General features: G+C 37.6%; 1 protein-coding gene across 4 annotated transcripts; it reads left to right on the top strand.

Moving 5' to 3' along the window:
- Positions 1-1,582: 1,582 nt before the first annotated feature.
- LOC129237980 (regucalcin-like) lies at positions 1,583-25,041 on the top strand. Of its 4 annotated transcripts, none has more exons than XM_054872994.1 (4): positions 1,583-1,670; positions 5,293-5,878; positions 5,944-6,082; positions 6,142-6,482. In XM_054872994.1, exons 2-4 carry the CDS (start codon positions 5,293-5,295, stop codon positions 6,332-6,334), a joined length of 918 nt encoding a protein of 305 aa, XP_054728969.1. In that variant the 5' UTR covers positions 1,583-1,670; the 3' UTR covers positions 6,335-6,482. The 4 variants fall into 4 exon arrangements, with proteins under 4 accessions (XP_054728969.1, XP_054728968.1, XP_054728966.1 ...); XM_054872993.1 differs by lacking the exons at positions 1,583-1,670; positions 5,293-5,878; positions 5,944-6,082; positions 6,142-6,482 and adding exons at positions 2,534-2,770; positions 23,932-24,517; positions 24,582-24,720; positions 24,780-25,041; XM_054872991.1 differs by lacking the exon at positions 1,583-1,670 and adding an exon at positions 2,607-2,770.
- Positions 25,042-26,639: the final 1,598 nt, after the last annotated feature.

The following is a 26,639-nucleotide window of genomic DNA, read 5'->3' as shown; positions in this document are numbered from 1 at the left end:
TCTTTAATGAAAATAAATTATCTTGCTCGTTTGCTCAACTTAAACTGATTTTTGAAAAATATAATTTTGGATTTCTTTTTGAAAAACAGAGAACACTCAAAAGCGATCTTAGGCCAGCTGCAGACCCTGCCTCAACAGATTTGGCAATTTTTTCACGATTCAGAGATTTAGGCAGCTCTACACTCGGTTAAAGCCACTCTTCCGATGTTTTTTAATAAAACCATTTTACTTTATCATTGACAGCCGGCATTCGAAAATACATACAGACGCATGCAAATAATCATCTACAAGTCGACACACGCACATGGCAAAACATATGTATTTATGTACACCAGAAAGATTTTATGCACAATAATTCACTTATGGCATGAAAATAATACGAAACACAACTACATACATCCCCACCCATCTGTAGCGGCTGCTGGCTTATCAAAGAAAGTCTTCGATCTGAGGAATTAGCATAGACGAAGCAATGGAGGCGCTACAAGTATCACTTTTGTTTTTAATAGACCGGCGAGTTCTGTCATCATTACGAACACAGAGCTCAAGATTAGATTTATAAAATAAACGAGGAATAATAATAGTTTGGAGCTTCTCCTCTAATTTTTAGGGTGTGCATAGGCGCTTTTCTACAAATGGAAGATGACAGAGTTTTGTGAAGACTTTGATCGGAAAAGGATTTATTTGGGATGTTTTTTCTTGGCTGAAATACACTCGAACGTTTATTAATGCCGACCGAAGGACGACCGGTATTGGAAAACAACTTTTCTATAGTTTTGGTTTGATAAGTTTCAGTTTGATGTCCGAAGATGGAGGTTCTACTGTCAATATGCCGTGCAAGAAAAAAACAACACTTCTCAAAGGTGGCTAAAATTAGTTTGTTTAGCGCTTTATGTACCATTTCGATACGCGTTTTGCTAGAAGCTCTCATATCGTCCGTTGTCACGACTCACTACAGTTATCTCTAAACCACTTGAATACTTTTGGGTGAATCGACTTGTGTTAGATAGCAACACTTGCAAATTTTGCATAAGATTTTGAATTAATCACTAATATCTGACGCCTGTTATATGCCCCGAGTTGGGGACTTTTAGAGATAGTAGAGAAAAGTTTAGAGATATTTAGGGGAACTTTCTTTCACTTCTAACAGGCAAACATTAAAAAGCATTCACCGACATAGAATCAATAACTGCAAAACCTCTCGCAAATGCTATCCATGGCGATCAAAATCAACTTATTGCAAAAACATTTCGCTATTTAAATATACTTCCTTTTAGTCTCCGTATGCAGCACTTGGACGATATTCCACAACAACTCTCGCAAATGTTGCTCATAAAAATACAAACTCTTTCACTACTAATAGAAGTCACCTTTTTAAATTATAAACTCAAAGAAGCTCATAAGACGCAAAAATGGCATTAAGCTGGTCTCCTATAAATATTGTAAATATACCACAGCTAATTAATAGAATTCTTAAATTCCCAATATTCGCCGATCATCTAATAACAGACGCGCCGAGTGGGTTGAGTGTAGCGCGCATAAGAATATTTTGCCGGCAATTTGCCTATAAAAAGATCTCTTCAGCCCATTGCTATTCAGTTTGCTTTTCAGTGCGTCTTCTGTTGTTTAATCATTTCGTGATCCTCAAAAAGTACTAAATAAGTGCAAAGGTACGAATACGAACTTCAAAAGTTAGAAGTTTTTTTGGTGCAAAGTGATTTGTGTTTTGAACGATTAACAAGAATTTAAGTGAAATAACTGGCATTGAATGAGAATAGGAAACTATTTCTTATTGTTAGTTTATTAACTGATTTCCATTTGCATTAAAATGCGTTGGATGAAAAATAATTTATCCAAGCTTAAGTGCGTGAGGTGTCTAAAGCTCTCTCAACTCCACAAATTCATATTCACATAAACTTCATATAATACCGATGCCGTTTATGAGTGTACGCAAAGTTTAAGAGTTACTCAGCAGAGAATTGTTTGTGTAATCGATTTGTATTTATTGTCATTTGAAATGCATTGCAATTAGCATTTTGAGAATTAATGCCCTCAAAAGTGAATGCAATTTGAAAATTCCTCTCTTGCACTCAAAATGCTCGCCGCTTAGTTTGTATTTGAAAAAGGATGGCACTAGATGTGCCTCCTCTACGCGCAATACTTTCTATTGATTACTTTTACAAGGCGGTATCACAGATAAAAAGTGATAATTTGCAACCACTACAGAACTTTAGAGTTCGTGTAACTAGTTTTGGTTAGTTTATTAATTAATCGTGCATAGTGGGAAGATCATATTTAAGTTGGTCAGATCCAGGTGGAGGTCACTGCAGCAACAGACAGTGCTTCATATCCGTATGTATGTATGTATGTATGCATAAACTCTCGTTCAATCCGATGTTGCTCTCAAACCAGCCAACAGGTCGCACAAAAACACTAAAATAACAAATAACTTTTTACTCATTCAACTCTTTGTTTGCACCTTTCGATTTAGTTTTGTCTCTGCGGCCAGCTGACTTCGGTGATCGGCAATAACTTAAAATGTAAACTTATAAAGCGCCACTGCAGTGCAGTCACATTCAAGGCTTCAGTAGTGTCTTGTAACGCCGCGCTGTGTTGTACCTCATTCGGTTTATTTTTCGCGAAGGCGGAATTTAGTGCCTGAATACATTTTTTCTAATAAATTAAAGCAATGGATCTGTTAAGTTTAATAATAATTTCACTTATTTTGTGCTCAAACGCTAATGAGGCGGAAATTGAAGAGGAAGCAACGGTAAATAAGCTGCGGGAAATAAAAGGAAACTATTTAGTGGTGTTTGGGGAATAAACCATAAATATTCATAAGGTTGTGAAACGGAACTAAGTGATTTTTTTATGATTAGATTTTGTCATACTTTGAAATGCGTTTTTTATTGTGCAAATTGTATTTTCTGAGGCACAAAGAGCCCAACTGGGCATGAAGTTTTCAAGGCAAATTCTTTTATATTATGAAAAGGTACAGGTGGGCATAAATTTAGTGCCACTGTAGTTTAAAGTGCTGACATTCCTTACAAAATTCAGAAAAAGCCTATAAAAAATTCATGGTTTTTCAATAACTAATGTTTTTAAATATTATATTCATACATTAAAAATTTCTATTTTCCAACTGTTAGAAAACAATTTTGAACACACGCACACACAGTGACTCGCGACTTACTTGATACAGTACCTGTTTTAGGGTTAAATCATAATAATTTACAAATAAAATCACAACAATTAAATAATGCGATTGTCCGCTTGTGGTAAAATATACAGTGAGTTTCACGGAAAAACGCACATCCACATATGTTTTTTAGAATATTTGTTTCTTTATTTTTACTTTTATGCTTATTTAAAAAAAATATTATTAGAACTAAAAAAAAGGGCACTATAAATTGCTTAGAAAATTTTAATAAACAAATTAATAAAAAAATGTTAAAAAAAATTTACTAAAATCGAAAAAGTTTAAAAAATTTTAATTGGAATTTTCAGAATTATAAAAACATAATACATAACCTAACAAATAATATTTCTTTTGAACAATTTACAATGAAGCGAAAAGATTTCAATAATTGCAATCACACGAAGTTCCGTTAGTATGGGGCAAGTTATAAGTGGCCAGTGCTTACAATTTAAAAATTATGCCTTGTGAATTTTTCATAGAAATGTAAATTACGAGAATTCGTTCTATAGTAAAAAAGATCTGTAAAAAACTCATAACCTCCAAATAGGTGATTGTAGTTACTTCAAACTTCCACTCGATTATGTAATACAAAAATTAAATAAACCAAAAATTTCATGACCCGGAAAATTCTAGGCAAACTTAAGAACATATCTGAAATATTTTAAATTTTTATGAATTTTTTTTTTCGATTTTTGTGAGTTTAGTTAAAGAGTTTGGAGCTTTAATTTTAAAATTTTTTAGCGTATTTTAGACTATATTTTTATGGCGAATTAACAAGAAATAAATGCAAACTTTCAAAATAGTGCCAACAAAACAGCTGTGCGATTTCCAGTGAGACTCACTGTGATTATTTTAGCCAGAAGAGTCGATTTATGTTCCAATATTCTTGACTAACAACGTGACAACTAAAAATACTGAAAAGTTAATAACAGAACTTTTTTGATACACAGCTCTGGGTTAAAAGTTGCACAAATTTGTGGATAGTTTGATGTGATGAGTTTTTATATTAACAAAAGCGGGTAGTCTGCTGGCCATTAAACCGACAAACTTTCAAGAAATGGCATGTGGAATCTTCCGTCATTCCTCCAGTAGCGCTGTTGTTGTTGTTGCACTCCCATACATGTACAGGGAGTGCTGCTGGAATGACAGTCCTTGGCCGAATATATAGTAAATAAAGAACCGACTGTCGGAGCACTCACTTAGCCCAGTTCCATATGATACAGGAATGTACTTCTGCTCTTAACTCAATCAGAATTGTTCGAGTATACCCAGTTTCCCAACACTGCAAAACAAATTCTTTTTGAATATTCCGAATTTTCCATACCGGCCTTCACTCTATCGCCGCCATGTTTCCGTATTTTTTTTAGTTCCGATTTAGGGTTTCGCCGAACGTAGAAGAAAAATCAAATTTTTCAGAGAATGCATCGATCATCAAATGCGTTCAAATGCTTTGAAAATCGTGTTAGGTGCCCTTTTGATCTCATCTTTCACCCAATTCTGACTGACAAACCTTTTAGTAGGTAATTTGGTGGCAGAAGTCGCGCCATGTCGGAAATGCACTACGAGGTTTTCCAAAGGTCGCTGAAGCGTAGTTGTTATTAAGTAGAAGAAATATTTTTGTCATTTACTATTTCATTTCGATGGTCCCACTTTCATTTATATGGTCACACATTTGATCGCTTTGATTGCCTGTAATTAATTGTAAACACAACTTAAACGTTTTCCTTCGAAAAAAAAAACAAAAAAAGTATCTGATTTTGATTCTGTAAATATTTTATTGTACTTAAGCCAGCTGCTTGAAAAGGTTAAAAGGCTGATAACCCTCGTCAATTTGTTGTAAACCTTGCGAAATATTTATTACATTGCAGCTGTGAGACAATAACACTGAAATATTTTTTTGCTTTAATGGAAAAATACAAGACAATCACCTCATCAGATTTATTTTATAAAGGCATAACCCAAAATGTTTGAAATATGCACAATAAATTCAAGTAGATTGGGCTTGGATACCACCCCCATCCTACGAATTCATTTAGCTTCAAATCACATAGCCTCTAATCCTCATTTACTTTTCTTCACTTTTCTTCACCCAGATGTCGTTCAAAATCGAGCCATTGCCCAACTCCTATGCCCACCTCGGTGAAGGTCCTCACTGGGACGTCGAGTCGCAGAGTCTCTACTACGTCGATATCGAAGCTGGTAAAATATTGCGCTACGACTACCAGGAGAACAAAGTGTACGGCAGCAAAGTCGAGGGTATAGATCTAGCCGGTTTCATCGTGCCCATCGCGGGTCAGAGTGACAAGTTTGTTGTCGGTGCCGGACGCAGTGTGGTAGTTGTCTCATGGGACGGCGTTTCCGAGACAAGCAAAGTAGATCGCGTACTCTTTTCAGTGCAACCCGGTGACAAATATGTTAGGAACCGCTTCAACGATGGCAAAGCCGATCCACGTGGCCGCCTCTTTGCCGGCACTATGATTTATGTGGGCGATGAGTTCAAGGAGCGTTTCGGTGAATTGTACAAATATGAAAAGGGTGGCAAAGTATCGGTGGTGAAGACGGATGTGGGCATTTCCAATGGCTTAGCTTGGAACGAGCAGACGAAGAAAATGTACTATATTGACACGGCCGACTACGAGGTGAAGGAGTACGATTACGACTTTGATGCCGGTGTACCAAGTAAGAAGGACTGAAGTAGTGCGAAAAGCAGTAAATGAAAATTGCATTTATTTCTGTATTTGTAGGTAACCCAAAAGTTGTTTTCAATTTGCGTAAATCGAACCCGAAGGACAACTTGCTGCCCGATGGCTTGACCATTGACAGCGATGGAAATCTCTATGTGTGCACATTCAACGGGCACACCATTTACAAGATCAACCCAAGGCAAGTTGAAGCAAATGTAAAGGGTGGAGAAGTTATTATTTAAATTTTTCTTTTTGCAGCACCGGCAAAGTTCTTCTGGAAATCAAGTTCCCCACCAAGCAAATCACTTCAGCCGCCTGGGGTGGTCCCAATCTCGATATTTTGTATGTGACGACATCGGCTAAATTCGACCAACCTGCACCGGCTGGCACCACTTACAAGATTACTGGCTTAGGCGCGAAGGGTCTGCCAATGGCCAAGGTTACACTTTAATTGTATGAAAATATATACTTACATATGTACATACATAAAGACTTGTATGTATGTGTGTGCTAGTGAGCTTGTCCATACTGTTTATATTGCATTATACTGTTATTCGCTCGTTAAATAATAAATTTAATCGATTATTACTTCTAAAAGATTTAACTGTGGTTTACTATTCTTGATGGTTTAAAATTCTAGGATTTTGGGGATGCTTCCGAAATGTCATAACTGACTCGTAGGAACTATTTGACCATTTCGATTCTATCAAACTGCATTGTATGGGCTTATAATATTTATTTATTAAGTCAAAACACCAAAATCATCGAACTCCAAACGCAAGGGGACCACCTATGAACTTGCAATAGTTGACGAGTTGTTTATTCGCAAGTCGCCAAGTGCTAGGCGAACCAAAAGCAACCGAAATGTACTTTATTTCCCTATTGCCCTTTTTGTAATTTCGACAATCCTTTTAAAAAGGCATTTTAAATGATCAGTTCCCGGTACATTTTTGACGGATGTACAAACAAGAGGTGGTTGACTGAGGTCTCCCACTCGGGCATCGGCATCCCTCTGACTGTTCTTAAAGGGAAGTTGCACAACTTATTTCTCAGGAAAGCGCAGTTCAAATGGAGCTACATTTCTTCGTGTGCTATTTCGAAAACCCTTTGGCCCCAGTACAATCGACGCAGAACGCAGAAAGTCTTGGGCTCTCCACGCAATTCAATTTCCAAACTCGGAGCTCTGCTTGCCATTAATTGGACAATCGGCAATTAGGTTTACCACATAAAGGGTCCCGGTGGTATAGAGCTCGAAAATTTAAGGTATTTTCAGGAATTTGTTTACAATAAAAAAGATGAAAAACGATATTTAAACTTTTTAGGCTTTTTATTTAACTTCTTTTACATACAAAAATGAAAAGAAAAATTTTAATTTTAATAATTTAAAAAGTGCGCTGAAGTTAACACTCCCAAAAAATAGGACCCGGGCGGTGTCCATTTTGGCTCTTCTATTTATCTGAAACACAAAAACAAAAAAAAAAAAAATTATTAATCAGTATGACTATAGTTACTACTAGAATTCAAAACAAAAAAATTTTGACAAAATGATTTTTTTTTATCAAAAAAATACGAAATAATTGAAATAATAATATGATTCCAGTACGGGCGATAGCCATTGATGTTGTGAACAACATATTAAAATTTCAGATGATTCGGTTGACAACACCAGGCCGAAAAAAGTCGTTTTGAGTTTAAAGTTTGAGGTACAGGAGCGCGCGAACCGCTCATTACCTAGTCAATGGGCTGTCGAAGCTATAATATTGGGAATTTCTGCATGAAAATTTCACAGTATATTTTTAGGATACTATATTTTCGAAATATCGAAGAAACAAAAAATCGATTTTTTTTAATTTCTAGACCACCGGGTCCGCTTAACCCCCATTGCAGAAGCTGTGGGGATCTTTCAAAGAAGGACAGTGTTGAGCACTTTTTCTGTAAATGTTCGAGATTGGCAGCCAGACGATTAAGGTCACTGTGAGCTCCTTTCTTCGACAGGCTGAGGCAGTGCGCCAACCTAAATCCCATCAACCTTCTCCGTTGCATCAACAGCTCTGGCTGGCTGTAGTTATCTGCCCGTTCGAGGTCTCAAAATGGTATCAAAGCTGCGATTTAGTGCTGCTTGTGCACTGCCAGTCTGGTACTTCAACCATTTCACCTACCCACCTACACTCATACATACATACACACACACAGTCGCACATATTTATGCCTGTAATCTGACCTTGTGCCGCCGCTGCAGTACTTATCTGCAAATTTTTTGTTGTGCAAGAAGGAGGCATCCAAGATAAGTGTAAGTATAGCGCAAGTGTGCAGTTTTTTATAAGAAACAATGCATACATTTTTTTCAATTTTTTTTGCATCAGAATATCCGCTTTTGCCGATAAATTATTTTTAGTACTAATTTACTTTAATATTTATGGAGTGGGTGTTAGATTAAAGGGCGGGTTATACAAATGAAAAATATAACTACAACCACCGTTCAGTATTTTGCAATGTTTTTTGCTTTATTAAGTAGAGTACAAAGCACTCGGTTCGCCTTGCAGTAGTGCATCTTATCAAACCAATTTTCCAAGACCACTTTGTCATTCCGTATTGGCGTTGAGAAGGGAATCAATGCTGGATACTCGCACCAGATCGATCTTTCATGATATATATATATATATAATTGGCGCGTACACCCTTTCTAGGTGTCTGGCCGAGCTCCTCCTCCTATTTGTGGTGTGCGTCTTGATGTTGTTCCACAAATGGAGGAACCTACAGTTCAAGCCGACCCCGAACGGCAATTTTTTTTATGAGTAGCTTTTTCATGGCAGAAATACACTCGGAGGTTTGCCATTGCCTAAAACCCAATACTTCAGTCAAAATATTGCTTGCACTGCCCAATGAGCTGCCTAGGGCTCCTACTAAATCTCTTTCAGTCACTCGACTATTTTCCAATACGAAATCCTGTATTTTTTCTGCGATTTCTGGTGTTGTTGCTGATTTTTGGACGTCCTCTACTCGGATCGTCGTCAAGGCTTGTACGGCCTTAAAGGCAGTGCAATAAATTTGAATTAATATAAATTTTTTGTGATTTGTTCAGCAATCTTCGGTACTTTTTTCACAAAATGTATTTCTAAACCAAAACAAAAAATATTCACGAACTTTAAGTTAAATGAAAACGTATGTATGTATGTATGTATGTATGCAGGTGTATATGAATAGGGCATGAGTACACAGATTACGTTTATTTGCCCCCATATCAGTTCATATTTAACTAATAAGAATATATAAATAATTTTATAAAATCCGCATGCTGTTGTCATAAATCTTCGAAATTAATTAAAATGTCATTAAGGCCATTAAAATTTGTATATAAATGAGAAGCTCATTAAATTTATAAGCAGAATATTTGACTCTAGATTTAAAAGAATTATAGAAGTCTCGAAGTTCAGACAAAACCAAACTTTATACACCAAAAGAAAAAATGATAAGACCAACTAAATTTCTTATATTTTTATTATTAGTTTAGGACTAACAATTTATGTTTTTAATATTTAAATTTTTAAAGTTAAATGTTTTAAAAATAAACACATTTCACGAAACTTAAATTCAGTATTAGGAAAGTAAAATCTCTAGAACGAAAAAAGTATAAGACCAATGTTATTACATACCTCACAGAAAGAAGTATATGTGCAAAGTTTTTTATATCAATATCTTTCTTGATAGTAACGGTACATTTTTGTTTGGTATGCCAAAGTCTGTATTTGCAGTCCAACTTAACTAATCGCTTGCGAAACTCTTCTTTAGTCATTATTCTTAGTATCGTTTTTACAAATTTGTGTTGCGAGATTTGGTTTTCATATGAAACTAGCAAACCCGGCCCCCTTCGCTGGGCACACTAAAATAGAATAGATATGGTTTAGAATAGAAAATATATGGTTTTCATATTATTTATTTCTTTATTCTTTATTCAAGCGCTTTGGCATAAACAATATTTTTTGTTTTTCTATTTGTTTTTGAGTAAATATAAAATATAAATTGAAAATCAGGAAAAAAGAAGATTGTTTTTCAATTTCAAATCAACGCATAGCTTAAAAGCAGTAAGGGCCTTATAGTAATTTTAAAAGGAGTTGAGCATAATGTAGATCCGTCCGAAATAAAGGGAGCACTGGAAGAAGCGAGATTCGAAATAAAGTCCATATTTAATATAAAAAACCGGAACAAAGTTCCGCAACCAATGTTTCGTATAGAACTTGAGCCATCAGCAAAATTATTAAAAAAAGGCGAAGTGCATCCTATTTACAACCTGCGTTATCTACTGCATCGTAAAATTTCAATAGAAGAACCACTAAAACGTAAGAGTCCCGTACAATGTACAAACTGCCAGGAATTTGGCCACACTCGTAGCTACTGTAATTTACCAAGCGTGTGTGTGATATGCGGTGACTTACACTCCACATCTACGTGTAGCAAACCAAAACAAGATGCAAGTGCTAAAAAATTTAGCAATTGTGGAGAAAACCACACTGCTAATTATCGGGGCTGTCCTGTATTTTTATCAATAAAACAAAAAGAATTGCTGCCAAATAGAAAACCTGTCCCACCTACAACAGTACCAAATCTAAATTCTTCTAGTCGCCAACCAATAGCACAACCACAATACCAATCATATGCAAACGTCCTAAAAACCAACCCAAATGTGGAAGCAAATAACATTAATAATTGCAGTATAGAATCTATGCTTCAAACACTCGTGCAAACTCTTAATCAATTTATGGTTGGAATGCAAAGCATGATACAGGATCTGATTAGAAATCAAACCATTTTAATACAAACCCTTTTAAATAAACCATAATGTACAGAATCAAAATTTGTCATTGGAACGCAAACGGTCTCACCAAGCACAAGCTCGAAGTCTATAATTTTCTATTATCAAATAACATTGACATTATGCTTATATCTGAAACTCATCTTACAGATAAAAATTATTTTAGAATTCCGGAATATCTTTTCTATGATACAAAACATCCTAGAAACATGGCTCGTGGTGGCACAGCGATATTAATAAAAAAACGTCTAAAGCACAGTGTACTTGAGGAATTTAATGAAGAATACCTTCAGTCCACTATTATTCAACTGCAAGAATTTTCCAGTACAATGGCTATCGCAGCTGTGTAGTGCCCTCCTTCTCAAATTATAACCGAACAACAGTTCAAAGATTTTTTTGCCAAACTTGGGCCAAAGTTTATGGCTGCAGGGGACTTCAATGCCAAGCACCACTATTGGGGCTCTAGACTGGTCACACCTAGAGGGAGACAACTTTTTAGTTGTATACTAAGATCAAAACTTGATGTTGTATCTACAGGACAGCCAACATATTGGCCATCTGACCGCCAGAAGATGCCTGACCTGATTGACTTTGGTATTATAAAGGGTATTGATCGCAAGATTGTAACAGCGTCCTCATCCCTGGAATTGTCCTCCGACCATTCTCCGTCTATTATAACAATGGAAGGTAGTCCTTGCACCAGAACAGCGGGTAATCAGCTCCCCCATCCCAATGTCATAAACTGGCTTAAATATAAGAAATACATTAGCACTCATATAAAAGCCAATGTTCCTTTAAAGAATGATATTGATATCGATAGGCAGATATATACATTGACTGAACTAATGCATGGAGCTACTAGGGCAGCAGTGGCCACAAATAATAAAAGTCGTGTTAACTCTCAGCGAAACATTGATGAGACTATAGAAGATTTAGTTAAAAAGAAACGAGAGCTGAGAAGGTCTTGGCAACAATATCGTTCTCCAAAACACAAGAAACTATTGTATGAATACACAGTTAAGTTGCGTTGCGCCCTTAAAAAAGAAAAGGAGAGGCATCTTCATGATTTCCTTTCTAATCTTACTCCGACGGACCAAACAGATTCCGCATTGTGGAAAGCCACAAAAAATATAAATCGGCCCATACAGTACGAATCACCAATTCGGCTAGGAAATGGTAATTGGGCACGTACGGATTCTGAAAAAGGGTGTGTATTTGCTGAACATCTGCAATCTGTCTTCACTCCCAATCAGTCTTCTGCAAATACTTGCTTACCACTAGACATATTGCAACCACCAAAAAAGCCAATAAAGTTTAAAAAAAATAACATAGTCTCAGTTATTAATCAACTTAAACCTAAAAAAGCACCAGGTTACGACAAAATCACCCCAAAAATGCTAAAAGAGCTTCCCGATATTGCCGTTCTTCATATCAGGCACATATTTAACGCCATCTCTCGTACTGCCTACTACCCAAAAGCTTGGAAATTATCTCAAATCATTATGATTGGTAAACCTGGGAAAGACTTAAGCCAAGCATCCTCATATCGGCCAATTAGTCTATTGTCCATACTTTCAAAGCTATTTGAAAAGTTGCTCTTGCAGAAAATAATGCCCTTTATTCAAGATAACAATATTATTCCTCAACATCAATTTGGATTTAGAGCAAAACATAGTACAACTGAGCAAGTTCATCGCATTGTGTCATTTATACGAAAGTCCTTTGAGAAAAATCAGTACTGCACTGCACTGTTCTTAGACGTAGCACAAGCATTCGATAAGGTATGGCATCGCGGCCTAATTCACAAAATTACTAGTTTACTGCCTACGAATGTACACCTCTTGCTGCAAAACTATATCACTAATAGAGAATTTGTTGTAAAGCAAAAAGATTTTTTCTCTCGGCATTGTAGAATAGACGCTGGAGTTCCACAAGGCAGCGTTCTGGGCCCTATTTTATATGTATTATACACATCTGATATGCCAACGACGAGCCAAACAATGACATCAACATTTGCCGATGATACTGCAATACTTTGCACTCACACAGACCCAAAAGTAGCAACGTCTATATTACAAAGGCATATACTTGAAACAGAAGTATGGCTTAAAAACTGGAGAATAAAGGTTAATGAAACCAAGTGCGTGCATATTACTTTTACTCTAAGAAAAGAAACTTGCCCTGCAGTTACAATAAATGGTCAGAATATACCATAAATGTCGAATATCAAGCTTAAAATGAAAAGCCTATATTGGATGCTTAATTCGAAATCAGCATTACCTCTAGAGTACAAAGTGCTACTATATAAAGCCATGCTAAAACCAATATGGACATATGGTATAGAAATGTGGGGAACGGCTACGCCCTCAAATATCGAAAAACTTCAGAGAGTGCAATCTAAAGCCTTGCGGATAATCACGGGAGCGCCATGGTATGTAAAGAACGTTAACATTCACAGAGATATTTGCATACCTCGTATAGCCGATGAAATAGTACGGTTGAGCAAAAAATACCTACAAAAGCTAGAACACCATCCCAATAAACTAGCGCGAAATCTACTTTTAGATGAAGGTCACACAAGATTGAAAAAAAGAGACATCTTCAAGTCTGCAGTATCTTAATGATCTCATCTCACGCGAGAGTCCGTCCACAACTTCCTTCAACCACATCTATCACATTCGAAACAAAAACAAAAAAAACAACATCATTTTCACAATCGACATGAGAGACAACGGAAGCTCTAAGGGAGACTGGAAACTAGGCCTTTCCGGCTCCCAGCTACGAAGAATCGGAGACTGGAAACCCGTTCTTTTCAGCTCCCAACTATGAAGAATTGGAGATTCACAACCGATTTAATCATATATGTAAATATATGTTCATTTGAGCAAATAATTCGTTTCTTAGCACTGGCAAGGAAACATATTACTCTAGTATATAAGATTTGTAAACTTATTGTTAGTTTCTTATAAAAGAAAGATTCAATAAATAAAGAAAAATGGAGAAAAACAAAAAAAAAATATGAATGAACAATCGTCTTTTTTCCTGATCATCCATGAATTTTTCGTTTCAATTTATATGTTTTATTAAGCATTGGAGCTTTTTTAACCATTATCCATTTATATTTTTCAAAAAAAAGAAACGAAAAAAATTGTTTTTTCCACGAACACATAATTTCATTCGGAATACACATTAAATTCTCAAATTTCGTAAGAAATTATTCACTGTTCCAAAATCCACTCCCAAAAAATTCACAAACAATTTTTACATGTTGCACTTACGTTTATTCCTTATGGCATCCAAATCAGAAAGAAATATTGACACACTGTCAATTTGACAGTTCAGTTCCGCCCCAAGCGTTAAAAAAGTAAGCGACATTATGGCTGGCTCAAAAGAACGCTGTACCCGTTGCCACTGCTCCGAATTACAACCAAACTTTACGAAACCCATTTTCAATACTTACTTAACAATGTGCATAAGTTTGGTTTAATTCGGTGCAAAGACACGGCGGGTCCACGTTTTGGCATATATTTCGAGACCCTAGTCATCAATAGGTATGAAAATTACCCCGTATTAAAGCACTTATCAACAGCTTTCATTTGATACCCATATTGTACATACACAACCAAAGGTTACCCGGGTCCACGTTTTGACCTATATCTCGAGACCCCAGTCACGTAGCGGCATGAAAAATACTCTGTACTAAGGCATTCACCAACAGCTTCAATTTGATATCCATATTGTACAAACACATTCTAGGGTCCACGTTTTGGTCTCTATCTCGAGACCCTAGTCACGAAGCGGCATGAAAAATACTCTAAACTAAAGCATTCACCAACAGCTTCCATTTGATACCCATATTGTACATACACGTCCGAAGGTTACCCGGGTCCACGTTTTGACCTATATCTCGAGACCCTATCTACCAATAGGTATTCAAACTACACGGAAATCATCTTCAATACCTACTTAACAATGTGTGTAAGTGTGGTTTAATTCGGTGCAGACACGGCCGGTTAGCGAACACACACAAAAAGTTGACTTTATTTTATATATAAGATTTTTTTCAGTTTGTGTCCGAAAAATCCAAATATCTTACGGAACCCTATTTTTTTCCAAAATAAAATGTAATCCATGTTACTCGTGGATAATGTAGTTTTCGAATGGTGAAAGAATTTTTAAAATCGATCCAGTAGTTTTTGAGCCTATTCGTTACAAACAAACAAACAAAGTTTTCCTCTTTATAATATTAGTATAGATAAGTAGATGTGCAATCAAAGATCAGTATTGATTTGGCAAGCATAGAGAGCAAGTTATGAAAAAATTTTGAGCTATTTGCATTAGGTAGGTAGGTTTGGCAGCCGCATCGCACATAGAGACAACGATGCCACTTAGACCACGGAATGGGTCCGTTGTGAGCCGCGGGGGCTGGGCTACATTTCCCTTTCCATATTGAACCATCCTGAGCTTTTGGCAAAGCGTAAAAGGTTGTTGATACCTAAAGTGTATAGATTATCTATATTCGTTAAGAAGTAGGATTTTAAAAATCGGTTTCTGCTTCTGGCTAGAGCCGGGCATGTGCAAAAAAGGTGTTGAATTGTTTCCAATTCCTCCTCCTCCATAAAATTACTTATGTCTGGCATACAGGTACCTTCCCTTGCAAGTTGGTCTGCCCTACAGTTCCCTGGTATATCTCTGTGGCCTGGGACCCAGCATTTGCATTGATATCATAAAGAAAAATGTAAGTAGAACAGATTACTTTTTTTGAACAAAGAATAATTGCATTATTGATGGGTTAATCTGTAGAATGCCACGTGGAAGCCATTTATCCGATGAAGAGCTTGGCCTGATTAAAGGGCTGAGCGAAAGTGGCAAAAGTATTCATGAAATTACTGCTGGAGTAAATCGGCATAGGAATACCATCAGCAACTTTCTTAAAAATCCAGAAACATATGGTCAACTCAAACCAAGCGGCAGGCCAACTAACATCAACAGCAGATGCAAATGAGAAATTTGTCGTCTGGCTGCTCAAAAAGAAATGTCTTGCAAGGAAATCAAACACCATTTAAGGCTTAAGGCCACCGATAGACGAATACATCAAATTTGGGTCGAGGACGGAACACTTAAATATTGTTTGCGGGGGAGCCGGTACCAAGACTATTAGCACGCCACATTAAGGCTCGTTTAGCATTTGCCGGAAAATATAAATTTTGGGCTAACGAATTCCGAAACGTTGTATTTTCGGACGAAAAAAAGTTCAACTTAGATGCTCTAGATGGTTGCCAGAAATATTGGCGGGACCTTAGGCAACCACGGCAAACGCGTCATAAGCGGAACTACAGTGGCGGATCTTTGATGCTTTGGGCCGCTTTCGGACATGGTGGAAAGTCTTCAATTTGTTTTATTCCGACAAAAACCAACGCAGAATTCTATGTTAAAATATAAGATTATTTTTTTTTTATTGAGTTTGCGGGAAACACATACGGAGACGACAGGTTTTTCCAGAGAGACAATTCCTCAATCCTCGCCTCGTTTAACTAGGGCCTTTCTATCGTCAAGAAAAATTTCAGTTCTGGATTGGCCAGCACTAAGTCCCGATTTAAATCCAATTGAGGACCTCTGGGGAATATTGTCGGCCTTTATTTATATAAATGGTTGGCAGTTTGAGACAATCAAAGACCTGAAAAGTGCTTTAGTGGAAGAGTGAGATAAGATAGGTGATTCCACTCTTCAAAACTTGGCAGACTCTATGCCTAAACGTATAAATTAAATGGCAAATGGAAAAATGGAAAACTTATTAATTATTAGAAATTTGAAAGTTGTAGAAACGTTGAAAAAAAGCGTAAAGTGAAAGGCCAATGCACATAAACTTATTTCATAGAAAGTTATTTTAATTCCTTTTTTAATTTAATAAGTTTAGTCAAGTTGATTTTTTGTTGTATACTTTTTTGTTCCTATTTTTTCTAAATATATATTAAAATTCTTGGTTCAACCTTTCTCCTGCTTCTTTATAGTTTTTCATATGAAAATACCCTTGCACATATACTTATTTCTGTGAGGTATTATTTAAGGGGGGGGTTAAGGGATAAAAATCGATTTTTTTTGCATGTTATTGTAGTAAAACATTTCAAAAATACCGTGTTAAAATTTTAAGTCAATCCGAGCAAAACTTTTTAAGTTATAGAGCATAAAGCCGAGCCGCCTCAAACATCTGCCGAGGCGCTGCAGTTGCGCGCGTAGTACGTTACAAACTTTAAACGCGGTTTTCTCGAACCTTTTTTTTTAAAGTTCGTAGTCATTGGCATTTTAAAACTACTCAACCGATCCTTTTGAAATTTTGCACACATATTTCACATATAAAAAACCTCCCCCCAACGTTTTTTTTCGCCATTTTTTTTTATATTAAGGTGGTTTTACACCTACAAAATGACGGCATTTTTTCGTCAAAAATCACTTTTTACTTCAAACGACTACCAAATGTCTGAAAATGAAAATAAATCGTCAAAATAAACGTTGGGGGGAAGTTTAACTCATACTTTAACTAAATTATTCGATTTTTTTGATTTCAGATGATTCTACGCTGAGATATGCTGACTACTGCAAAATGTATTTTTGAAAAGACGTCTACGTAAATGTGCTCTCAATCGCTCATTTTGCAATATTTTTACATGAAAATTTTATCAAATATTCTTGAAATGTTACTTTATAATATGCAACAACTCTTAATAAACTGACTTGAACCGTTTCGCTACAATAAATTCATGAAAAAAGTGTTTTTTTTAGCGTTTATCCCTATCAGTACCATCCAATTCCTATATCCAGATCAATACCATCCAATTCCGGCCATAAAAACTCGTTAATCATCTCTCTATAACGCAATCCATTCACCGTAACTGTTGCTCCAGCTTCATTTTCGAAAAAGTAAGGTCAAATGACTGAGCCGGTCCATAAACCGCACCAAACAGTCACATGTCGAGGATGGAAAGACTTTTTAACAATAACTCTTGGATTTGTTGGATTCTGAGCCCCAGATCCGACGAAACCACCGAGGTGGAAATGGACCTCATCACTGAAATTGGAATTCCGGATCATCTTCATGCATTGCAACGACCCAATCAGCAAAGACACGACGTTGTTGATGATCGGCTGGCTTGAGTTCTTGTGTTAACTGGACTTTATAGGCCTTAAGACCCAAATCTTTATGCAAAATACGGTGTAATGACGTTTATGGAAAGCCTAATTCCAAAGAACGACGACGAATGGACAAACCAGGGTTTTCTTCAACACTTTCGGCTGTTCTTGAGCGTCGTGCACGGTTTTTATGCTTCACATCATTAACAACAACAGCTCGAAATTCGAATATTTTCACCAATTTCTGCATTGCGTTCCGACAAGGTGCTTCACGATGACCCAAAAATGTTCGAGTTTACGAACCGTCTCTGCCAGATTTTCACCATTTTTTAGTGAATTATAATATCTATGAGTTGTATAAGCGGGTATCGTTTCATTTTTATTAATGGCGTAGTTTCTGCTTGTCAAATATCAAAAAATTACAACTTCAAAAGTGACATCTAGCGAAATAGCGGACTATTCAAAGTAACACCTGTTAACACCCTTTAGTAATGTCCAACACCTGCTGCTTAAAGGAAAAACAGCAAAACGAGTTAAGATTTATCAAAATTACGAAGAACACCACTGGTGTAGTCTAGCGCAAAACTCTACTTCAAGCATCTGCGCTAGTCTACATTAATTTTACACTACTTCGGCGGTAGACTTTGCTTTCAAACCAGGCAACAGGTCGTGCAAAAACATTAACCCTTAACTGGTATCGTAAATTTGACTAACGAAACTAGTATCGTGGGGGCCGCGCGGCCCCCTATTAAAATTAGATTCTAGGATACAAATATCTACAATTTTTTTCAAGAATTATTTTGATAGGACAAATAACAAGCTTGTTTTATGAAATTAATAAGTTTTTATTCATATACCATACTTCTTTTAACTTATTTACTACAAGGGATCACAAAATTTGGACAATTTTTTGGTATTTTTTTCTTACCACTATAAAAATAAAAAAAAAAACTATTATTTCGAAAGTCTTTAGCTAACATATGTATGTTTTCTTATTTCTTATAAAATCAACTTTGAAAAAATAAACTAAAACATAAGTATTTCAACGTATTAGAAAAAAATCAACACAAAATTATAAACCGAAGTGTTTAGGAACATTATAAGTGGACTAATTTCAGTCTTGACAACTATCACACAGTACTTTTGTGCTACTGTGCAATTTGCAAATGAAATGCTTGCAATTATTGCATTTTGTAACAAATTTCCCGTCTTTTTTTCTATCACATAAGTAAAAGCGCCCTCTTTTTAGATCATTTCGGCTCGAGGTGGCAACTTCAGGCGTGGAATTAGTCACAGATGTTGCAGTTATATTATAAGATGCTACTAAACGATCAATCTTTTCTCGCAGTTCTCGTGGGTACATTGAATACTCAGCTTTCCGATTTATGACATGTTCTTTTATTAATTCCATCCCAGCTGATTTTATGTAGTTCTTCCTTTTCATTTTTTTTTTTTTCAGTATTTGAACTTTTCCATAACACACAGCCGTTCGCACAAGCAATATTTAGTATTCCAGCAAACACTACACTTGGCCAACGTCGTGTTCTGCGAGCTACAGAGTAATTAGCGCACTTTTGGTCTAAAGCATCAACTCCACCTTTTGTGGAATTGTAAAACTCTATTATTTCAGGTTTCCCAGATCTTTCATTGACAGTTTGGTTGTGGTGCATTGAAGAAATCATTATTACACTCTGATTCTTTTTCGGTACAAAAGAAGCTGAGAAGTGTTTTGCTCGCCGTAAATCCAAAGATAGTTGTTCCAGGTTGACGTTGTTTATTTGGTTGAAATTGGGAGGGGATTTCACGTTTATTTTTTCTCAATGTCCCAACATAAGTCAAATTCTTTTCCAGCAATGTATCTACCAGCTCCACTGAAGAAAACCAATTATCTGCTGTTATATTTCTGTTTGATCCAAAAATTGGAGTAGCTAACTGTAGTACGGATTGTGTTAGTATGGATTGTTGACACCTGGTACGATCATGCTGTTTCCCAGTATATATGAAAGCATTATATAAATAGTGAGTCTTAGCATCACATAGGCATAATATTTTGATGCCATATTTAGCTGGCTTTGATTTCATGTAAGCCCGGAACAAACATCGGCCTCGAAATGGACATAACATTTCGTCAATGGTTATATATTCCGAACAACTGTAATTTTTCTGACAATTTTCTATAAATCTGTCAAACACTTCAGAAATCAATGCCGCCCGATTTACAGTCTTTCGTTCCTACCTTGATGCAATATCATCAAACCGTAGATTTGCCAAAATGAACAAAAATCTTTTCAATGCCATGGTTGTTCTAAAAATTTCGCGACCAGTTCCGTCTGTGGCCCACAAAGATTCTACATCTTCATGTCCAGATTTGAATACTCCGGCCAGTAGCATAAGACCTATAAAAGCTTTCATCTCCGTTTCAGAAACATGATTTGTCCAAAACGCCACTGTGGAATATTTTTCTGAACTCTCTGTAATCTTTTCGTTTGTATGGTTAGTTATAATTTGTATAATATTACCATCTATAAGTAGTTCAAATGGTTCTTTGGTAGTCATCTCATTTTTTGACGCTGCTGGACCAATCAATCCAGGCCTTTGTCTAACGATGTTATGTTGACGAGTTCGAGAAGCTGCTGGTGGATTTTTAGACCATTTGTATTTATTTTTTCCATAGTAACTGCTCTGACTCGGTCCTGCAACAGGTTCATCTTCACTCTTCGAAGAACATGCTTCAATTTCTGGACCCAGATCCTCACTGCTATCTGAGTCTTGTGTTGGCGGCTTCTCACAATCGCTAATTCCATCATTGTCACTGATATGTTCTTCTAGATGGCCACCGAGTACTGATTCGGAGTCAGAATCCTCGTTCAGTATTTCTTCTATAGTCCTATTACTCAAAGGTCTGGCCATCTTAGCAAAATAACTGTAAAACAAACAAATAAGTTAAATAAAATATTTACTAAAAACTTACGCAACTGGTATAGTGGGGTCCGCACGGCCCCCGCAACGTACGTAGCTCCGCTCTGGTAAAAGCTTCAGCGCCGAACGTCCGACACCCGCCGCGTGTCGCGACGTAATGAGATTACTCAAAACGGCAGTCGCGTACTATGCGTAGTTTTTAAGAAATTCAAAAAAATAAAACGCGTGGGGTCTGCGCGTCCCCCACGATACCAGTTAAGGGTTAAAATAACTAATCACTTTTTACTCATTCAACTCTTTGTTTGCGCCTTTTGATTTAGTTTTGTAGGGTCTCTGACTTCGGTGATCGGCAGTAACTTAAAATGTAAACTTATAAAGCGCCACTGCAGTCACATTCAAGGCTTCAGTAGTGTCTTGTAACGCCGCGCTGTGTTGTGCCTCACTCGGTTTGTTCTTCGCGAAGGCGGAATTTAGTGCCTGCATACATTTTTTCTAATAAATTAAAGCAATGGATCTGTTAAGTTTAATAATAATTTCACTTATTTTGTGCTCAAGCGCCAATGGGGTGGAAATTGACGAGGAAGCAACGGTAAATAAGCTGCGGGAATTAAGAGGAAACTATTTAGTTGTGTTTGGGGAATAAACCATAAATATTCATAAGGTTGTGAAACGGAACTAAGTGATTTTTTTATGATTCGATTTTGTCATACTTGAAATGCGTTTTTTATTGCGCAAACTGTATTTTCTGAAGCACAAAGACCTCAACTGGGCAGGAAGTTTTCAAAGCCAACTCTATAATATTATGAAAAGGTACAGCACTGGACGCAAACCGGCGCTTTAGTGCAACTTGAGGAGTGTCAGACTGGCAATTCAACCATTTCACCTATGTACCTGCCTATGTACCTACATACCTACAGCATTGGGCCAATGTAGCTTAAGTGCTGGCATTCCTTATAAATTTCAGAAAAAGCCTAAAAATATTAACTAATACACACATGGCCGCTTTTATTTGCCTGAAATCAATTGTAAACGCAACTTAAACTTTTTTCTTCGAAAAAACAATACCGATCTTGCTTTTAAACCAGCTGCTTCCTTTACTTAAACTTTTGTTAAAACGCTAAAATCTTCGTAAATTTGTTGTAAACCTTACAAAATATTTATTACATTGCAGCTGTAAGACAATAGCACTGACATATTTTTTTTTTTTTTGTATGAAGGAAAAATACAAGCCAGTCACCTCAAAAGTTTATTTCATAAAGGTATCCCGCAAACTTATTGAAATATGCACAATAAGTGGCTTTTTTTGGTGTGCGAAGTAGGGTTCAAAATTCCTTCCATCGACCGTCGTCTACTGCGTCGAGTAGTGTGACCACCAAAACAATCCCTCCTCTCCTTCTAGGGAAACAACCTTCTCGGGACTACTTTCTGCATTACTTCAGAAGGGCTCAGAACGGACCAATTCTATTCAATCATGTCTGGGTTCACCGTATTTGTAAGCAGTTTTCATGCTATAAGCTCGTCTGATTGGGCCCCTCTCTCTCTATGCGGCTTTGCTTTGTTGCACTGTGTGAGGTGTATCTAATTTTCCGTAGTACGTCCTCGATGTATCTCTTTACCTTGTTCCTATCCTCGCGTTCCAGCATTTTGCTGATTATGTTGCTTGGCGCCATGTCGCCAATCTGCTTCCTCAGAGCATCTCTTACCGCGAGCCATCTGTCACAACTAAGAAACGTGTGTTCAGTATCATCGCTCGACGCTTCGCAATTCGTATATGCACTTGGGATCGCTTACCTTGCCCAAGCGGTATAGATATCTCCTGAAGGATCTGTGGCCCGAGAAAAACTGATTTAAGAAGTAATTCACTTCCTCAAGAGTCAATAGACTCTGCAAGCCTGCGCTGTAAGAGTTTCTCAAACATATTCCAGGCCTTCTCCCGCAAGCAAAGAGTATTGGTTATCATAGAGTATGTGAGAAATTGTCTATCCCCATTTTGCTGATAGCATCACTGTCTAGATGGGGAGCTGTGGAGTTGGCGTTTAGCTTCCCCCTTACAATTTTATAGCCCTGTCTCCAAGAGTTGCTATTTAGACCCCTTTGCCTTTTTACTTCCCATGATTGCTTGTTTAAGCGTCTTTCACCTGAAATCATCAGCGTCAGGCGCTACTTCTCTTTTTCACCTGGCTCTGGCGTACCTTCTTCCATTACGGAAGCAGGTTTGTCTGAACTCTGCGATTTCCACGAGTACACAGGTTGGCTTCTTAAGCGTAGCCCCACACGGGACGCCGATCCGCCACGGCTTTTGGCAATACGCTGCATCATAGCGCTTGCAAGGGATCCAGCGTTCCCGCTAATGTGAGGCATGAAATTAGCTTCAAAGTGAGCTAAGAATGTTTCAGTGTTCAGCTTGGCCATGTTCCATTTGCGAGTGCCCTGCTTGTTTTTAATGTTGAGTGATCCGGAAAGTGATATACAGGTGGTTACTTCCAGTATATTCTTCCAGAACTTCTCAAACCTTGATTGCCGCAGCAGGCCATCAGCGCAAGCCGTTCAGCACATCTCCATAACTATGGCCTTCTGCGGTTTTTATCACAACCGCTTCTGGCTTTACGTGTTTTGTTCGTGGGTTGCTCCTTTTGTTTGACTCGGCTAGCTTATGCCCCGGCTTCTCTTGGTTGCCCCTTTTAGTAACTGTCTGCCATTTCTCAACCTTTTTCTCCGGGGGTCCTTTTTTATCCCCGCTGAGTTCATTTGCCCTGGCTTCGTTACAGCTCTCACGGGCAGCCGGACTAGTTGCCGTTCGCCTCGGATTTGTCATCGCAGAGGTGGAAGGTGACTGGGTGGCAGTGTTCTTACGGAGATTCGAGAGCGCCCTTCCGTCTTCTGCTGTCACCCACGAACGTCTATAGGTCAGAGCGTTACAGCCAGCAGTTCAGCCAACTTTGACTTCATTTCTTATGTTCTTTTGACGTCTGAACGTCTGCTGCATACAACTTATCACCAGCTTGCAATGGGATATCACATCTTCCTTCATTCCCCTCATTCGTTTATCAGTTCAAGCCAAAGTGATAATGCCTTCTAGATAGGACATGAATACAAACACCCATTAAATAAAAAAAATTACCTACAATTCCTATGAATGTCATTTAGATTTAAATCACAGCCTCTAATCAGCATTCACTTTATTTACCTAGATCTTGTACAAAATCGAGCCATTACCAAACTCTTACGCCCACCTCGGTGAAGGTCCTCACTGGGATATCGAGACGCAGAGTCTCTACTATGTCGATATTGATGCTGGCAAAATATTACGCTATGACTACCAGCAGAACAAGGTGTACCATAGCAAAATCAAGGGTATAGCTCTAGCCTCCTTCATCGTGCCCATTGAGGGTCAGAGTGGCAAGTTTGTCGTTGGATCCGGACGCAGTGTAATAGTTGTTTCATGGGATGGTGTTTCCGAGACAAGCAAAGTAGATCGCGTACTCTTTTCAGTGCTACCCGGTGAAAAATATGTTGTTTATCGCTTTAACGATGGCAAAGCCGATCCACGCGGTCGCCTCTTTGCCGGCACTATGCGTTATGAGGGCGATGTGCTTAATGATCGTTCGAGCGCATTGTACAAATATGAAAAGGGTGGCAAAGTAACGGTGGTGAAGACGGATGTGGGCATTTCCAATGGCTTGGCTTGGAACGAGCAGACGAAGAAAATGTACTACATTGACACGTCCGACTGTAACGTGAAAGAGTACGATTATGACTTTGATGCCGGTGTACCAAGTAAGAAAGATTGATGTGTGAATGAGACTTAGTTATCTGGTTGCATTAATTTCTGTATTTGTAGGTAACCCAAAAGTTGTATTAAATTTGTGTAACTCAAACCCGCAGGACAATCTGTGGCCCGACGGTTTAACCATAGACAGCAAAGGAAATCTCTATGTTGCCATAAACAATGGACATGCCATTTACAAGGTCAACCCAAGGCAAGCTTATTCAAATGTAATGAAAGGAGAAGTTATTATTTAAATTTTTGTATCTGCAGCACCGGCATAGTTCTTCTGGAAATCAAGTTCCCCACCAAACAAATCACTTCAGCCGCCTGGGGTGGTCCCAATCTCGATATTTTGTATGTGACCACATCGGCTTCGCCTGACCTACCCGCACAGGCTGGCAGCACTTACAAAGTTACCGGTTTAGGCGCAAGGGGTTTACCAATGTCAAAGGTTCAACTTTAATTGTAGTTGTTATTCCCTGGTAAAATAATAAATTTGAAGCGATTAATAACATATTTCTAAAAGATATAACTGTGGTTTAGTAAATGTATAATAAGTTGTTTCTGTTCTCTTAAAATCATCAAATTTTAACTTTTTGGGGATGCTTCTGAAATGCCTGTTCTTAGCGGGATATACATATATATGCATAATATGTATGTATTTAGTTTGGGTTAGACCTGGCTAATTCGGGTCCCAGAGCTCATGGATATAACTGGGAACGAAGTAATGAGCGCATTTACATGAGAGGCTGCGGCCACGTTATTAATAGGACCTGAGCCCTTCTTTGCTATGAGACAACACACAATCAGAGAAAAGCTTAGGAGTGAAGGGCTAAGGCTAAGGGAGTGTAACTAGCACCAAACTATGAGGCTACACCAGGCGAAATACTTACTGGAAGGGGGTCGACCAAAAGAGGTTTGGAAAACTCATAACTCTCCCTAAGGACACGGGTACTTGCGCAGCCATCTGCAAAGGGTTGGGACATGTTCCACTAACTCTTGCAACCAATACTCGAAGACTCCAATGCACCCTGTCCCTGAGTGCACCGCTATAGTGCGAAGATGGTTGAGACATCTCGCTCAATTGCAGCCAGAGGAAAGGCACATATGCTCAGCCAAACCCACCTCTATCTTAGGTCTTTTAAGGGAACTGGGCTTGGATGAGGTACTGCGGTGAGTAGAGGGAACAAAAGACTTTGAGGTTGAAGTGCAAACCTAAAATCAAATTTATCTGTCTAATAGGAGTCAAGACAAGGTGAGGAAGTTGTAAAAATCGACTTCATCTTTTTTCAGCCAGCACACGAATCTGGTATTTTGCAAACGTTTAAACCTAATCTGATGAGTTAAGTTTAAAAAAGTTAAAAATTGATTTAATTAGTACTAAGTCGTGTGGAAATTGTTGTTGGCGGAAGACAATTCCGAAACTCGTGCTCACACAAAATTAGTTTTTCTGGTTTACTATGTTTCGAATGACTAATAATACGGTTTTTTTTTAATAATTAGTTTTTATTTATGAAATAATCTTGAAAGGAAATATTTTTATGAAATATAAATGGTTTTTCCAATAAGAGGTGTTATTTTGATATTCAAAGAAAAATGCCATTTTTTAATAAAAATGATCGGATGTTTATTTCATTATAAAGAGAAAGGAATTCCGCCGCGGCCGCCGTAGCCGAAAGGATTGGTGCGTGACTGCCATTCGGAATTCACAGAGAGAACGTAGGTTCGAATCTCGGCGAAAGATCAAAATTAAGAAAAAGTTTTTTCTAATAGCGGTCGCCCCTCAGCGGGCAATGGCAAACCTCCGAGTGTATTTCTGCCAATATCAAGACGCACATCATAAATAGGAAGAGGAGCTCGGCCAAACACCCAAAACGGGTGTACGCGCCAATTATATATATATATATAATCTTATATATAAAAATGAATGTTTGTCTGTATGTCATCGATGAACTCAAAAACTACTGGACCGATTATTATGAAAAATGGTATATAAATGTATTTTTTCACGGAGAAGGTTTGTAGAATATGTTCATTGATGCCACTCGCCACCAGATGGCGCTATAGAGTAGCAACTTCTGCTCCGATTGTCAGAAAAATTAGTATGACCATGTACTTTTACACAGATGA

This window comes from Anastrepha obliqua, chromosome 2 (genome assembly GCF_027943255.1).
Source record: "Anastrepha obliqua isolate idAnaObli1 chromosome 2, idAnaObli1_1.0, whole genome shotgun sequence".
Taxonomy (NCBI): domain Eukaryota; kingdom Metazoa; phylum Arthropoda; class Insecta; order Diptera; family Tephritidae; genus Anastrepha; species Anastrepha obliqua.
The sequence above is the reverse complement of the archived record's forward strand: the minus strand, read 5'-3'. Positions and strand labels throughout refer to the sequence as shown.